General features: G+C 40.0%; 2 protein-coding genes and 1 pseudogene across 2 annotated transcripts; all 3 read left to right on the top strand.

The window, feature by feature from the left end:
* The first annotated feature begins 3,754 nt into the window (after positions 1-3,754).
* Positions 3,755-5,345, top strand: LOC119980781 (geraniol 8-hydroxylase-like). The gene is made up of 2 exons (XM_038823573.1): positions 3,755-4,660; positions 4,770-5,345. Exons 1-2 carry the CDS (start codon positions 3,755-3,757, stop codon positions 5,343-5,345), a joined length of 1,482 nt encoding a protein of 493 aa, XP_038679501.1.
* Positions 5,346-7,189: 1,844 nt separating this feature from the next.
* On the top strand, positions 7,190-7,931 carry LOC119980244 (growth-regulating factor 10-like). Its single transcript, XM_038822869.1, has 2 exons — positions 7,190-7,486; positions 7,558-7,931. Exons 1-2 carry the CDS (start codon positions 7,438-7,440, stop codon positions 7,884-7,886), a joined length of 378 nt encoding a protein of 125 aa, XP_038678797.1. The 5' UTR covers positions 7,190-7,437; the 3' UTR covers positions 7,887-7,931.
* Positions 7,922-8,923, top strand: LOC119980780 (annotated as a pseudogene).
* Positions 8,924-17,481: the final 8,558 nt, after the last annotated feature.

Genomic DNA, 17,481 nt, shown 5'->3' with positions numbered 1-17,481 from the left:
ATCCATATAAATTGAACTGGATAATGTTTGAGACCCTCAAAAAGTGATCCCCATTTAATATGGAGTGTTGGATGTGAAGTGATTCATACATATATGTTTTTAATCAATGGTTATTTTAATGTCACATAGATTTGAGGAACTTATGGGAGTCATATTATAGAGGTTTCTAGCATAGTCCAAATTGAACGAAACAGTCTTAGCATTTCATACAGCATATATGGTACTATTTAAAGTAGCATATATGGTACTTTTAAAATTGTTCACCAAGTGGACCCTTAGAGCATCCACAATGGTAATCATATAATACAGCACTTCAAAATCATTCTCTCTCTTCTCCTCTCTCTTATGTGGCACAATTCAATTGGATGAGTGGGTCCCACAATAAACATTATTCATCAACACTCCATAAATTTCAACACTCTATTATCATTTTCTCTATTTTCTCTTTCTTCCTTTTCATCATCTCTCTTCCTTTTTATCTTCTCTCTCTTCCTTTTCATCACCTCTCTTTTCCTTTTAATCTTCACTCTCTTCTTTTTCATCACCTCTCTCTTCCTTTTCATCATCTCTCTTCACTATTTATCAACTATATATATACTCCAACTCTCAAGTATCCTTTTTCCACAACTAAATTTTCAAGTGTCATTTTTCATCCATTGTGTACATGTAGCGCTATACTTATCAAAAAAGTAACATTTCAAGTACTTAAAATACACTCTATTATGCCCATTGTGATAGTATAGCACTATATTTATCCACAAAATGTTGTTAACAATGTTAAATATCACACCATTGTGGATGCTCTTACAATATCTATGTTAATTGGATACCTCACTGGTACGATTCAACTTAAAATTAACCACTAACGCAACATGATTTTGATTACTCTAATTTGTTGCAATATATATATATATATATATATATATATATATATATATATATATATTATATCTGTGCCGCTCAATTGGTTGAACTGATTATACCGCATACCAATTACTTGATTGGTATTATTCCTGTATCGATATTTAAAACACTGATCAAAACACTCATTTGTGTATCGGTACAATACTCTGTTAGTTAATTTCCCAATAAATTCACCTACAGCAATCCAAATAACCAAATGAGTTATTATTTTTCACTAAATTAGCCCATTATAGGAAGTTCATCCTCAATATTAAAAATAACTCTCCAAAAATTAAATGATTAATAGTGGAACGAGGAATCACAAGCTTACATGTATCTATTCACTCGATGCCCTAGATGTTCTCTCTACATCATCGTCATCTACAACCTTGAAGACTTCATCGCCTCCGATTTCTAAGAACAACATCCAGCCTTCTAACGGCTATTTGTCCTTTGGTAGTAAATTTTGTCTCTCTCAATTTTCTCTCTCAGTTGAATCAATTCTTACATCCAAAAATGTGAATCTCTAAATTTGATTACCCGATTTGTTACTAGGTTGGAGCATTGACTTTGAGATTTGGAAGAACAAAATGACAATTAAGCCATTTTGTTATCCATTTGCATCCTGCGTTGCAGATGCTCTAACTCAGTTATGAACTTGTGATCATGATTTTGAATCGATTGTTTTTTCCTTTTTAATTTTTATATGACATAAATTTATGGCCTGCTAAAAAATCGAACATGTAACTCTAAGGGTTGAATGCTACCCAGCTTGTAGTTGAAGGTATAATGTCTGCAGAATTCTTTGAGGGTAACAAACAGGATGCTCTGTGTGGAACACCAACACCAGCCAAAGCATCCTATCTGTTAACCTCAAAGAATTCTTTTGCAGACATTATACCTTCAACTACAAGCTGGGGTTGAACCAAGAAGATTAGTAGAGAACACAAAAGAATAAGAGTTTGATCCTCCTCCTCGACCTTGTCATCAACGTTCTTCGGGTCCATGATAATTCGATTAAAATTATCAAGGTGTTATTGTATTGACATACATAGCCCATCTTGAGAGTATACAACCATTGTTTCAGATACGACCGGTTTGTCAAGCTTTCTAGTTTGTCCCACAACCCCTGGCCTGTTTCTTCGTCTGCTACCTCCCTGAGCACTACATTCGCAAAAGATAACTAAATCTCACTATGTGCCTTCTCCTCCATATCTACTGCCTTTTCTTTGGGTAGCTTGGTTGCCTCTTCTGCATTCAAAATCTTTGTCAAATCGTGTTGTCGCAAAAGTGCACGCATCTTGACATGCCACAAACTAAAACTATTCTATCTATCAAACTTTTCTATCTAGAATTTTGCAAGGGTCGTTGAACCTGAGCTCTAATACCTATTGTTGTGAATTAACGAAACAAAAAACTCGAATATAGAAAATTGCGAAAACAAAAGAGAGAAAGAAGACACAAGATTTAACGAGGTTCAGAACAACTTGCCTAGTCATCGGGCGAAGAACAACGAAGAATTCCACTAAAACTAACCCAAATCCCTCTCTCTCACTCTAGATAACACTCTCCCAGTGTTTACAATTCAAAACAACTCTTTCAAGTCAGCCCTCTTAAAAACCCTACAAATAAAACCTATTTATAAGGTCTGTCCAGTAAGTTACAGATCTAATCTACAACATCCGCCCCAACTGCTACTTAGCCCGTCTGGATGGCTAGTACTTCATATGAGTTTTTCCAGCATACCCATCCCGACAGCTAAATCACCCATCCTGACGGCACCTGACAACAACTCTTTTAAGCCAAAACTTCACAGATAGAACTATCTGAGAAGGGAGCTTGAATTTCGATTTGACAAAAACCAAAGATGCAAGATATTGGCTGCATATCCAAGTTATCGTGTCATCATCATTGCTATATATTGGGCGAAAGCATGTTTGTGAGGGCGAATAAGTGGTTGGGGACGGGGGCAATATCCCTGATTTTTTTTTTAAATTATTTATATCTTATTGTTAAAAAAAACACAAATCCAAAAAGGAAATGTTGCATTGTAAAAAAATATATCCGTAAATTGTTCAAGGATTACAATTGTAATCAACGGGTTCTCATGTTTTGTAATATTGCATAATAACTCAATTAGGAATTTGATTAAATACTTCTTTCTCAATAGATGCTTGTAGCTAGACAATCATTGATCCATTCATAATTGAAAAAGCTTTCTTTACAATTGCAGTTGCGACAGTTAGGTTAAAACTAATGTTATGAGTCTGTAAACAAGTGAGCTATGGTGAAGAAAAAGAAAGTGATCAAAGAGACGATGAAGAATGGATGAGATTTTGCTTTATATTATTGTTTGAAAAGAAAATTATAGAAAAAAAAAAAAATCTTTCCTAGCACCCGTATTATTTTGGGCCTATTAAAATGTCCACATCATCTACTGATACATTGATCTAACGTGAGAGGATGTGCTAATAAAAAAAAAATTTCATATATAATTTAGAAGTAAAATTAAGGGGGTTCGGCCGCCCCCCTGGGTGAATACTTCCAATAGAAACGTTAGGGGCCGCTGAGGCCAGAGCATGCATGTGGACCACCGTCCCCATCTTGTTACCTAAGAAATGACATGTATATGGTGGATCATTCGGAGTATTAAAAGCAAAAACTGGAAACAAACAACCTGAGGCAGATCTAGGCTAGATACTTCAATTATGAAGGCGATGGAAATCATGCAATGTTTGTTTGGAAGTTTATACGTAATAAAGGAATCATTGTTATGAATATATATGCCATAGTTAGTGGTATTTTTCTATGTCATGCACAGGCAGTGAAGTCACTAGACAGGTTGAGAGAGATGGAGTTCTTCATTACTTGTATACTATTCCTTCTCTTTACTTTGGCTCTGGTTAAAGCCTTCCAAATGATAGCTAGAGTACTAGGAAACAGAATAAGTTCAGCGAGGCTTCCACCAGGTCCAGTTGCTTTGCCAGTAGTAGGAAACCTTCTTGACCTTCTTGGTGACAAACCCTTCAAGTGCCTGGCCAAGTTGGCCAACATTCATGGTCCTATAATGAATCTAAAACTAGGCCAAGTAACCACTGTAGTCTTTTCTTCTGCATCCATGGCCAAGGAAGCCCTCCAAAAGTATGACCTCGCCTTCGCTGACAGGACTGTTATCGAAGCTGTCCGAGTCCATGGACATGAAAATACAGGGCTGCCTTGGCTACCAGTTTCGACCGAATGGAGAATCCATCGAAAAATATGTCGCTTGTACATATTTGCTAGCAAAAGACTTGATGCTAATCAAGAACTCAGGCAAAAGAAAGTCCGAGAACTCCTTGCTTTTGTTAAAGAAAATTGCTTGGCCTGTAAACCAGTAGATATTGGACAAGCTGTTTTTAGAACGACGATTAATTCATTGTCCAATACGATTTTTTCAGTGGATTTGGCTGATTCAAATTCTGACACTGCACGGGAATTCAAGGAGATTACCAAGAAAATCATGGAAGAGGCAAGTAAACCCAACTTGGCGGATTATTTTCCTCTTCTCAGAAAGTTAGACCCGCAAGGTATAAGGCGTCGCATGACTGTTCATTTGGGGAAGATACTTGAACTCTTTGATCAGATAATCAACGAACGATTGAAGCTAAGAGAGATGAATAGTTTTATCTCAAGCAACGATGTGTTGGATACACTTCTGGACATATGTGAGGATGGTAGTGAGGATTTTGATAGGAGTCATATCAAACACTTGTTTCTGGTAATATGTTTTTCCCTCACACAATTGTTCATCAGCTCTGGTGTCTTGCATATATATATGTCAATACAATTGATAAATGTTACTTATGTAGTTATGATTTATGAAATAGGCGCTATTCGTCGCGGGGACTGATACAACATCAAGCACAATAGAATCAGCAATGAAAGAACTACTTTCCAACCCAAAGACTTTATCAAAGGCACAGGCTGAGTTGGAGCAGACAATTGGGAGAGGCAACCAACTGCAAGAATCAGACACGGCTAGACTACCGTACTTGCAGGCAATCATCAAAGAAACCTTGCGATTGCACCCACCTGGTCCGCTATTGCTCCCTCGCAAAGCTGCTGAAGATGTAGAGATAGCAGGCTACATGGTTCCAAAGGATGCACTGGTGCTGGTTAATGCATGGGCTATTGGCAGAGACCTTAATGTATGGAAGGAGGACCCTAACTCATTTGTGCCGGAGAGGTTCTTGGGGTCAGAAATTGATATAAGAGGCCAACATTTTGAACTTATACCACTTGGTGCTGGACGGCGAATGTGTCCAGGACTGCCATTGGCTACACGGCTTCTACATCTAGTGTTGGGTTCACTCATCAACTCTTTTGACTGGAAGCTTGAAGATGGAGTAACCCCGGAGAGTATGAACATGGAAAGCCTGCGAGCTATTGCCAGTCCAATATAGAGTCCAATACATGTGCTTCTTCTCTGCGAGCTATTCTCAGTGTTAGGGTTTTTACCTCTACTAATAATGACAGTTTGAGTGTTAAACATCGTGTGATCATTAATTATTATATTTATGCCTTGCTAATTTTTCTACTTATTTTTGTGCAGTGATGTATCCTGAAATAGTCTATCCTACTAGACAGTTTCAAGTGACTTGATGTAGAGTTTAGTAACTGTGCTCCGAATAAGGGCAAACATGGTCTAAGTATTCCAATTCAGCGTTGACATGGATTGGATGGGCTATTGCGACTTCTGTAAAAGACTAGAGTAGAGTTATCTTGAATTAGAAACACTCCGCCTAGGTTTTAATTGAAAGAATACTTGTATAGTAAGTTTCATAGTTTCATTTTAAGGAAGGTTCTTAATATTAGGTTGTGTGATTGAAGACATCTTAAGAAACTTGGATCTCAGAAGATGATTTAAAGTATAAGGCAATTAGGGTTCCTGGGGAGTTATATATACTTGTCGTCTAAGATTTTCAAAGTTACCGAAGTCAGTGTACAAATACAAAGCAGTTTATTTCAAGCTTCGAAGTTATTTGTTTCATATGTTTTGATAGTTGAAGAAGAATCCTGGCGTGAGACAACTCTTGGTGGAGTGGATCACTTGGTGGCGTATCAAACAATTTCTTTTCAACATGGATGCTTTGATTGTGGCCAGAATTTGAACAGCTAACGTAATTGATGTTTCTTAGGAAACATACACTAGATAGTTGATATACTAAGGTATCTTAGGGTTAGATCCTTTGTAATCTTTATTCATATAGTGGATTGTTTCTAAGGTTGGTCGATTGAGAGACTCGAGATTTTTCCCTGTTGGGTTTTCCTCGTTATTCTGGTGTGTTTGATTTTTATTTACTTATCCCACAAGTTCCATAATACTTGACTAACCATTCTTGGACAAAAACAAACTTTCACTCAGCGAGTCAGACGTTTAGGGTTTACGACTCCACCAGGCTTCAACAAATCTAGTTGTTTTAGAATGTGTTTGGATTGAGAGATTTGGGAGAAGGGAATGGAATGAAGAGGAGAGGAGGATAGAAGGGAAAATATTTTTCCTTCATATAGGGAAAAAATTAGTTTAATTTATTAATTTATTCTTATTTTGAAAGAAAACTCACTTTCCTTTCTTTTCTCTTCCCCAAATTTCTTGATCCAAATACACCTTTTATGTTTTGCTGATTCTGCAACATTATTATAACACTCGTAATAAAGTAAAATGGAACGAATTCTATCACAACTACACGAGTATCACCATTAGAAAAGCAACACAACCTCTAAACGGGTACGAAAGGAAAACTACTGCAATAAAAGGGAAGCAAACACCTCAACTGAACTGCACAAAATAAGAGAAAAGAGAAGTGCAATTACTTTCCATTTACAAGCTGTCAGTGGCCGTAGCTAAATAATTTTCAGTGCTTCCATGGATCACCTTACGTGAAGCTAATCAATGTTTTATTCATTGTCGGTTGTCTAATACTATGACATTTGTATCCATTTGATACAGTATGCTGTATTTGTCCCTAACCATTCTAGATACCAATTATTTAGAATAAGTATGCGACCATGCATTTGATGGAGGTCGTTGAGGCATTTTAACAAACACCCGCTGTGCCTCTGTAGTTACACCAGATTTTAGGCCTTAAACGGAGTAAAAGCTGAATGTATTAGCCCAGAGTGATTCGAAATGGGATATCTTTAATACTCTATACAGGCAATAAAGCCAACGCATGCAGGAGCAGGACTGTCTAGTTTTCACCACCTGCAAACAAAAAGCTGAAGCAAGACCTGATATGGTGTCAGAAGACTTGCAGAGACTGACTTTAATCTCCGTTGTCTTCTTCTAAAATGGCCACGTATATCATTAGACCATACTACTGCATTGCTGGTCTGAAACGTGAACCACTTTTGTTTTTTTCCTTAACACAACACACATCTTCAGACAACGCTCAAAAAAATTTGCCCTCTGCTTTCATTCGGAGTGACTCGCTCTGTTCCGTTCTGTTCTGCTCTGCTCTGCACTGATTGTTTTCCCTGGATGCAAATATAGACATGGATTTTCATGTTCCACCTCACAAGATTGCTCGAATGGCTAACTCTGGTATACCTTTACATGATCTAATTTCTTTGTCTTTAAGTAAGGCTTTGCAATTCAATTTGGTTCTTTAATAGGAATCAGAGCAACAAATTGGGACTTGGAGGCCAATGGGTGCAATCGAATTGCAAATTCTCCTCAAACTGGGGCAGCACTTGAGCTTGGACGTGGCTCTGATTATCAGACACCAGCTGGAATAATCCCAAAATCATGTGGGTTCACAATACTTCAATGGCAGGAGCTAAAGTTGCAATCACTTATCTACAACTACATTGAAGCTGGATCCCCCGTACCACACCATCTTCTTGTTCCTATTTGGAAAAGTGTTGCTAACTCTCTAAACTGTCCCAATGCAGCCTTGTACCAGCAATTATTTGGGTGTAAGAACCTTAAAAAAAATCTCTAATTGCTCATGAATTCTCTTATTAGAAGAGATTTGATATGGGTTTATTGTTTGTTGTATGGTGGGTTCAGTTTGTGGGAGTGATGCTGAGCCAGGGAGATGTAGAAGAACTGATGGAAAGAAATGGAGGTGCAGCAAAGAAGCTCTCCCAGATCACAAGTACTGTGAGAGGCATATGCATAGAGGGCGTCAACGTTCAAGAAAACTTGTGGAAGCTTCACAAAGTGCTAATACCATGCTCTCCATTTCATTCCCTCCAACTCAGTAGCCTCCAATGTGTGTTCTTCATGGGAAACAAGTACTGAAGAAGCTACCTATTCTTTGTAATTTTCACAATTGATGAGGAAATTAAGTGCGCACTTTTTTTGTCCAAATAAAAGAGAGAAAAGTGGTGAAAGGTCGGGAGCGTTTGGTTTGGGATAATGTTTGAAACAAGACATGATTATTGGTACATTTGGGTTTTTTTGGCTAAAAGGGGAGTAATGACTTTTGCTTTTGGTGTTTACTCTTTAGGCTTCGTGTTGTGCTAAAATCGAACTCACTGATAAAGCACACAAGAATTAACTAAACCAATAACAAGATCGAAACTAGAACAATTGTACAGTACTAAATCAAAGCAGTAAAGAATGCAAGATATTTGCGAGGATACTGTTAACATCGGAGGCAGAGAAGCTGCATTCAATGAATCTATTGCTCTATATGGCACCTATGGCCGCTTTGATTCTGATTCCGTTTACCCTCTATATTGAAGGAAATATTGCTGCATTCACAATTGAGAAGGCCAAGGAAGATCCGTTTATTATTTTTCTATTGCTCGGAAATGCTACGGTGGCGTATTTGGTAAATTTGACAAATTTTTTGGTGACAAAACACACAAGTGCCCTGACTTTGCAAGTGCTGGGCAATGCCAAGGCGGCTGTGGCAGCTGTTTTGATATTTAGGAATCCGGTAACGGTAGAATGGCAGGATTTGGAATTACAATAATGGGTGTGGTGCTTTATAGTGAAGCAAAGAAGCGATCCAGAGCCAATAAGTTATGATTCACTTCGATGGCACCAACCATTCTTGGTTCAACTCTGTTTTCTTAAATTTCTATTCTGAGTTTTATGCTTTTTTTTCTTTCTTTTTTTAAAGCTTTTATGGAAGGAAAGAAAACAAATTGAATCACAATGAGATTTGATTTAATTGTATAGTGATGTGGAGGATTGCTGAAGATTACGCTCTGTTTTCTCTGTTCTAGCTTTCAATTGTTCATGGGGCAGTCTGAGAGAAGGAAGTTATCTGTTTCACCTCCTCCATATAAGTTGTTTTTGATGTATTTTGAGGATATACAAAAGTGATTCTGATAGCAATTCTAATGTGTTCAATGGGAAGAAATTTTTTTTTTCCCTTTCATCCCCTTTCCTCACTTTGGTATATAATATTTTTTTCTTTATAGCATTCACGTTTGATCTTGCAATTATGTTCTTTGTAATTGATTATGTAAAATACCAGCTTTCACTGGATTCATCTCTCACTCGAATATTCTGTTTGTTTCTTTTTGCTTTAGCTGTCGGTAGGAGCCGATTTCTACAATAGTTGAAAGGTCAATCTTTCTTTCTGTGGGGTCCGTTTGCAGCCTTGGATCCTGCAAGTTTCACAACAAGGCAAACCGTGAAAGCTCCTTAACCGGCTCGGGGGGTGCCGGTCGTGGAGGCTCCGACGATCAAGTTAGTACTTGTCGGAGATGGAAGACCAGCTATAGTCTTAGGTGTTTTGTCTGAGTAGGTCTTTTCTGGAATTGGTAGAAAGTGTTTTTGTTCTGTTTTCTCGGGGGTCCTTTTGAAGAACGCTCTCCCCCCCTTTATATATGAAAAGAGGGGGGTCTTAATAGAGAATGAGGATCGACCCCGGGAATTGTGTATCCATTCCAGTTATATCATTGGACCAAATTGTATGAAGGAAGTGTATAAAAAGTCTACTATCCCGGTTGTGTCAGGGTAAGCGGTAAAGTAACAATATGTCATAGTTAAGACAGGTGTCGATGATAGTATGGAAGTTTTGTAGGCGGTATTTAATGAATAGATACGTATATGAAAGAAAGCCATACCTAAGGATGTGAGCCAGTCACACCTGTAAATATCGGCTGTAGATTAGACTGACAAGAACTGCTTTATGAGTGATGTAGTCCGAGTAATGGCGCTTATAGGTGGTGTCGCCATTACTATGTTCTGGCGACTGTACTGGGTCGGCAACACCTGCGGATGCTTTGACACCTAGTTCCATCATGCTAAGGAAGGATCATAATAAAGTGACCAGTCTATAAAGCTATAAAGATCCTGTAGATAAGTGTCAGAGAATATGACAGTTTTGGTGTCAGAATACTGTTTATATTACGTAGCAAGTAATGTAAAGATTGTATATGGACCCAAAGATTGGCTTTTTAGTCTCGGGCCTAACTGTGATAGTTAACCTGGGGGCCTAGACAATCCAGCTCATCTTGTCGATATGGGACCAGGCGGGGCCATACCATTTTTGGCACCTACAATTGTCCCCCACTCTCTAAGCATGAAAACAAATTCATCTTGGAGAGTTTGCGTAACGAATTTCCTAGTATAATGTTATTCACTGATGCTGGTGAGATACAACTTCTTTGTTCGAAGCTGTACAGGGGACACCCTCGTTTGTTTGAGGGTGACAAGGTATACAACCTCGTTTGTTTGAGGTTGCACATAGCCAGCGTGGGCGTTAGCGTAGAAGCTATTTTGGAGTCATAGCTGTGGCCTGTATTGGCGCTAGCATAATGACTGAGGTGAAGCTATTGCCGTGGCCTGAATTGGCACTAGAATGCTAGCCATTCGATGTAACCGATTTGTATTCAGAGGCGATGACTAACACCTGTAAAAAGAACACTTGATGGCGACTTTGTAAGTACGAGTTTTACTCAATGTAGTACAAGGGTCTATGTAAACGGAAAGTGAAAGGACTGCAACTATTATTCTGCAACTGCCATTTGCAATAAATCCAAAGAATATTAGATATATGAACAGTATTTATAGTGACAGTAATACTGTATGAATGCCATTATGCCAAGATCAAAATGTTGCAGATAGAGGTCGTGACACGTGTCAATCGTAACATGACAAGCATTTAATGCGTCTGACGTGCACATTGAAATTTTGAATTGCTACCGCCATCGTTCCTTGGAGAGCACGTTTCGGTAAGCGTGCACCATGATGAACACAAGGGTATTACGGACAATCGTACAATACTAAAACTCAAAGATCGTGCCCTTAGTTTTTCAGAAAAACTTTCAACCGAAATTTACAGAAATTGCTCAGATTTGCTGAAGACGGAAGAAAGGAAGGCATCAATTGACGCTCGTACCGTACCAATTGAAGGTAATTCTCACTCTCTTGCCCTGAGTTTGTATTTAATAGAATGATGCGGCCTCATGATCAAGAATCGGAGGATGAAAGAGTATCCGGCAGCGGTAGAACTCTCGCCGATCAAAACAGAGATGAACAAGAAACCAGTGTAAACTACTCATGGTCTGGGTCGGGGAGTCAGGGACCTGGTGACGATAGAGCCGGAACCAGCGCACCAGTTAATGAAGGAGAAAGATCAGAGAGGAATGGCCACATTGAAGGGCCGTTAATACCGAAAGGGTTAAACCCTAAATCGACTTTGGCAGCAAGTGATATGGACTTCTACCGAAAGAAATATAGAATCCACTCATCCATTGAGATAAGACCTGGAGCTGACACAGAGGGAGTCGATTTTCAAGTTCTTGGATGGACGCCGTTTTATCTATTGTCCTTCAGCATAGGATTGAGATTCCCCATACCAAGGTTGCTTGCCGATGCTTGTAGGATTTGGCAAATATGCCCAAGCCAATGGATGCCTAACAGCCTCAGAATTTTGTTGAGCATTCAGTGCTTGGCTGAACTAGAAAACCTCGAATTCGGGATCAACGAATTGGCGGTGGTTTATTACGCCAAAGAAAGTGGTCCAGGAAGGTATTGCCTGGTTCGTCGGAGAAACAGGGAGGAGCTAATTCTTGACACCGTCTCCAACGACCATATTGTTGACTGGAAAGATAGATATATCTTTGCTAGGGGCGCCTTGGTATATGGGCTTCATAGGGATCTGCCTTTAAACTGGGTTGAAGGAAATAGTAAGTTCCATTCCTTCTTCATCTGTTTATGCTTGTTACTGAATCTTATGCACCGTTTCTTTGCAGCATCAAAGAATTTGCTAAGCAAGTGGAGAAGCAGCCCCGAAGTGCTTCAAAGAGTAGAAGAGTTTTACAATCTTGGAGCACGTAAAAGATCCAGAAAAAACATTCTAACAGCACGCAAATTGGAGAAAACATCTCTTTGGAGATACATAAGTAAGTACATTTCAACTGTCCAAACGAACAAACAAACATGCTCAAAGTATTCGTCTTATTTTATCATATGTGCAGGTGACGAAATGTTTGAGAACTTTTTGCTGATATAACCGATGCAGACGACCTGTATGAAGCTCTGATGCAGGATGCTGAAAGAAATCAGCAGGGCCAGGAAACGGTGGGTGGAGGTTTCGAGGCAGCTACGCGTGCTGCAGAAACGTCCAAAGCCAAGAAAGCGGGAGAGAAACGAAAATCAACTGAGGAAATACCTGAAAGAAGGATGAAACAGAGAGAAGATCCTCCTGGCAAAGGAAAATCGAAAAGCACTGGGGGCAACGGGAAGAAAGCAACTGAAAAGGTGACTGCTAACGTCAGCGATGGGACGAAAATGCCCAGAAAACTCCTTCACGACGCCATTGCCTCGGGACCCAGAGGTAGGGGAGGTGGTCTTATCATTACCACCGCGAGTGCGTCGGCTGCCATTGTTCTGGATGATGATTCAGACAACAGTGAAAGGGACACAATGCCTTTAACTAGGAGGTTACCAAGCATTAGGACAGCCAGGGTAGAGACTGCTGAACTAGTGGAGACACGGGCTACCGAAAATCGTGAAGAATTTGACCCCACAACTGACAGCTACGTTGATGCTAACGCGGAATCAGAAGTTGCCAGGAGTGAAGCTATGGCAAGCAGATCTAGGACTGAGTTGGCGACAGCGGGTAACCAAGAAGTGGAGGACACTGCCCAAGGTGGGGAGAATATTCAGCCTAGGCTAAGGTTGAGCGTCACGGGAAGTGAAATGGAAGAAATATCAATATGGATTCCCAAATCTTTGACCGTCTCTTCTGCTCCCGTACTTCCACCCGTTGGGATTAGGAAAATGGTCTTCCCTGAGGACGCCAAAAAATTGGATGCTATGCCTCTTCCTAGCCAGTTCAACTACTCGGTGGCTCATTGCTTTACTGTAAGTGTTTCAGGAACGTATCAGTATATCGTCATTAGTTTACATGACTAATACCACCTTTGTTGTGTTCTTAACAGACACTCCAAGGAGTACTCAGGTCTGGAGAGAACGCCATTGGCAGTTTGAGCAAAGAGAGGACTGAAAGGGAGAGACTAGAAGGCATGGTAAAGGGGCTGGAAGACAACTTGGCCAATGTCATGTCTGCACAAAAAGATTTAGAGTATCAATTGATTGGGGAGAAGAACAAGAATACTCAAATGTCTGCTCAAATCCCAAGATTGGAAGAGAAATTGAAAGAAGCAGATGAGCAGCTCCTGCAATCAACTGAATCATTGAGTGCATTGGAAAAGAAAATACATGACGATGCATACAAAGCCACTCAATTCGAGTCAAGGATCGACCAAGCAATCAGAGATGCTCAGTACTTCAAGGATTGCTGGGAAGGAGTCACCAAACAACTGGAGAGTGCAGAGACCAAAGTGAACACACTGGAATTCCAGGTACACCAACTGGCTGACCAACTTGGTGATGTTTCCAGAGAGAAAGACCTGTTAAACAAAGCGTTGGCGGCGCAGACAATGAAGACAGCAGAAAAGGTTGAAATGGCCAAGAAGATGGAGGAAAACTACCTTATCAAGATAGGGGCCATGGGAGGTGTTGGTCAAGCTGCAGAGAGGTTCAGATTGCTAACCCAGTACAAAAAGAATGAGCATCCAAAATGGGATGTGGACTTGATGCTCAAGAAGGCTGTGGTAGTACTTGAAAACTACCAGCCTAATAAAAGATGGGTTGTGAATGAAGAAGCAATTGGAGAACCTATCATCGAAAAAGACCTGGCGCCTCTAGAGAGTGATATCCCCACTGTTGAACAACTGCCCATTGAGGCCCGTGAATCGCCAATACCTGGTACTGTCACAGAAAATGCTCCAGCTGAAGTACTTTCGACTCCTAGGATTGAAGCTTCAACTTCTGAGCCTGAAAATGCAGATGAGGATATCGCGCGTGCGGATCCTCCCATTACCTCGGAGGCCATTTGAGATTGAAGTGACAACAGAAACTATTTGAACTTGTTTGGTTTTGAATTTTTGTTATTTGCAATAATTGTTGGAATAATTTAGTATTTCCAATTTCCTTTTAGTTTAAATATCCTATCATAGCAATCTACAATAAATAACCTTACTCTGGTAGCAATCTAGAGTCAATAGCCTTACTCTGTCCCCCAGTTTAAGTTGGACTGTTAGAACGTAACTCTAAAAGTCCAATTGAAACTACGGATAATGACGTGTAATGAAACTAGAACTAACAAGGTGGGACGCGTTGCCTCAATTATTTCCATCTGGAGAGAATATGGCAGGGTGAATCTCCGAACAGAGTAACAAAATCTTGACTGAACAAACTCCAAGAACTGAATAGGTATGCCAAGTGGCAGGCAAAAATTTACAAAAATCAACACGTGTCTCAGAACACCATTGGTGGACTTGATAGAGAATTCAATCCGTGAGAATATTGCGTTCTATATAAGGAGGATAGAACAACTCGATGAGTAAAGGTTGAAGATGAGTTGGTAAGAGAATCTGGTGATATTGGTACCGATGATCAGGCTACACTGTCAGTTCCGGCTAAGCTCATATGGGTTGCCTAGTACTGACGGTGAGTCTGATCAGCCGTGCCTTGTATCATTGTTCTGGTCAGGAAACGCAAAAAGTCTTGGTGCTGCTTTGGCGACGTTACGTCTTGGCGTCGGTAATTATACGTAGTCAATGTTTCTACATTTTTAATACTGAATGAACCTTTGTCCCCCAGTAATAAATGCGTTTAATGACATGCGCTGAATTTAGAGATTTTAGAATTTTAAATACGTTTAGACTTCTTTTCCTATCTTAAATGTTCGTGTAGATTTTTGCGGTTGCAAAGTTTATCTGGACTCTTGGGTTACCACAAAGAATTAATTGCAGAATTAATTTCGGGTGTTCTCGAGAAGATGAAAAGGTAAGGTTCACAACTATATAAAGGCTAATTCTCTTTTGGCCATGGAATTATCCTACAGACCAGATAACTACACCCAGTCTTTACAAAAAATGGCTGCTTCTCAGAGCTCTGTAAACTCTCCATCTGACTCTGACGACAATAGGGACGTAAGTTCGTTCCTTCCTCCTGATTGCCGAAACCCTGCACAGTACGTCGTCGACCTAAAGGAGGCGATGAACGAGATGGAGAAGGATATAAAAGAGATGAGAAAAGACATGGAGGACCAAGAGGAGCAGATCACAGATCTTACCAAAGCTCTGCAAACCGTTGGCTGTGCCATGCTCCGACTGGAAGAGCTTGCGGAATCGCAAGCTATGGAGCAGAACATAGCTAAGCTCCAAGACTCGCTCCTTAATCTTTCTGTTTTGATTAAGGAAGCGAGAAATAAAATGAACGAAAGCTTAAACATTTGGTCGTAAAGACCATATGTTTTATATGTATGTTTTTTCTTTTTTCTTTCTTTTTTTTTTTTTATATATAAAATCAGTATTTCTTTCTCTAATGCCTCAAATATTTTGCAAATATAATACGTTGCAAAACTGAAGTAATAAAACTCGTAAAAACAGTAAAACTTGTAAAAACAGTAAAATTTAAGAAAGCATGAAAACTTATCTGGTACAATGGCGTCCCCATGCTGTGGCATCCGAACAAACGACTGTCCATTGTTTTTTCGGGCTTTACAATCCTTGCGCTCAAAAGAACAATCAAAGGTAGTCGATGGGACTCCCATCGACACTCCGAAGCTTAAATTAGTTCATATAATAACACATATAATGAACTACAGAAATTTAAATATATAAAGATACTAAAGGAAATATTTAAACTACAATTATAGCAATATAAAGACAAAAAATCATGCGTGTTTAGAAATGGTACAACTTTAGATGAACGGCGTTCCAAGGATGCAAGATCGCTTCTCCATTTTCCCTGTGTAGTCTGTAGGCGCCGTTTCCTAGTACCCTGTCGATCAAATATGGGCCTTCCCAGTTCGGACCCAGCTTCCCAGCGTTTAGCTCTCTGGTATTCTCAAAGACTCTCCTGAGCACATAATCTCCCTCTCGAAATGCTCGAGTTCGAACATTTTGGTTGAAGTACTTTGAGACTTTATCATGGTATGCAGCTGTTCTTGTGAGCGCCTGATCTCTTAGTTCATCAATAGTATCCAGCTGATCATTCAACTCCTGCCAATTCCTTTGTTCATTAGCCCACTGAAACCTAGCAGATGGGAGTCCAGCTTCAACTGGTATGACGGCCTCAGACCCAAATGCAAGAGAGAAAGGAGTTTCCCCCGTAGGCGTTCGTGAAGTTGTCCTGTAAGACCACAACACTCCAGGTAATTCATCAGCCCAAGCACCTTTAGCTTTCTCCAGACGCTTCTCCAGGGTCCTGATCAAAGTTTTATTGGAAGCTTCAGCTTGGCCATTACATTGGGGATGCCTTGGCGTCGCAAAATCTACCTTGATTCCCCAATTCGCACAGAACTCCTGAAACTTATGACTTGCAAACTGTGGGCCGTTATCCGTCACGATCTCTTTAGGCACTCCAAACCTGCATATAATATTCTTCCAGACGAACTTCTTCACATCCAGGTCTTTGATCAGTGAGTAAGACTCAGCCTCAATCCATTTGGTGAAATAATCAGTCATGGCCAGAAAGTACTGCCGTTGCCCGGATGCCTTGGGCAAAGGACCAACTATATCCATCCCCCATTTCATGAAGGGCCAAGGTGCCACGATAGGAGTAAGTTTTTCTGGTGGCATGCGTGGAATCTGAGCAAATCTCTGGCATTTATCGCACCTCCTTACATAGTCAATTGCGTCTGATCTCATAGTCGGCCAATAATACCCCGTAGTCAGTGCTTGATGAGTTAAACTCCTTCCTCCAGAATGATTACCACACTCTCCTTCATGCAATTCTGCCAACACATACTGGGCTTGTTCTGAATTTACACATCGCAACAAAGGACCTGAATAAGATCTTCTATATAGCTGCCCATCATGTACTGCATACCGCGCAGCTTTAGCGACCAAACGTCTAGACTCATTCTTTTCTGCTGGCAGAACACCATCAACCAAGTATTGAACAAACGGTGTCATCCATGTCTGGTCTGAACTAACAGGAAGAATCTCACAATCATTCTGCTTCTCTACTTCTTTCTGATTGCTAATTGACGGCCACTTCAGGTGTACCAGAGGAATCGTCTGCTCCTGGTTAGATTGGATTGACGACCCGAG

Source organism: Tripterygium wilfordii, chromosome 16 (genome assembly GCF_013401445.1).
Source record: "Tripterygium wilfordii isolate XIE 37 chromosome 16, ASM1340144v1, whole genome shotgun sequence".
NCBI classification, from domain to species: Eukaryota; Viridiplantae; Streptophyta; class Magnoliopsida; order Celastrales; family Celastraceae; genus Tripterygium; species Tripterygium wilfordii.
This window is presented reverse-complemented; position numbering and strand designations above follow the sequence as displayed.

Excerpts from the sequence above, each read along its gene's own strand:
- LOC119980244 (XM_038822869.1), top strand. The coding sequence starts at position 7,438 with ATGGATTTTCATGTTCCACCTCACAAGATTGCTCGAATGGCTAACTCT. Across the intron at positions 7,487-7,557 it reads TGCTCGAATGGCTAACTCTG|GAATCAGAGCAACAAATTGG; the intron begins GTATACCTTTAC and ends GTTCTTTAATAG.
- LOC119980781 (XM_038823573.1), top strand. The coding sequence starts at position 3,755 with ATGGAGTTCTTCATTACTTGTATACTATTCCTTCTCTTTACTTTGGCT. Across the intron at positions 4,661-4,769 it reads ATATCAAACACTTGTTTCTG|GCGCTATTCGTCGCGGGGAC; the intron begins GTAATATGTTTT and ends TTTATGAAATAG.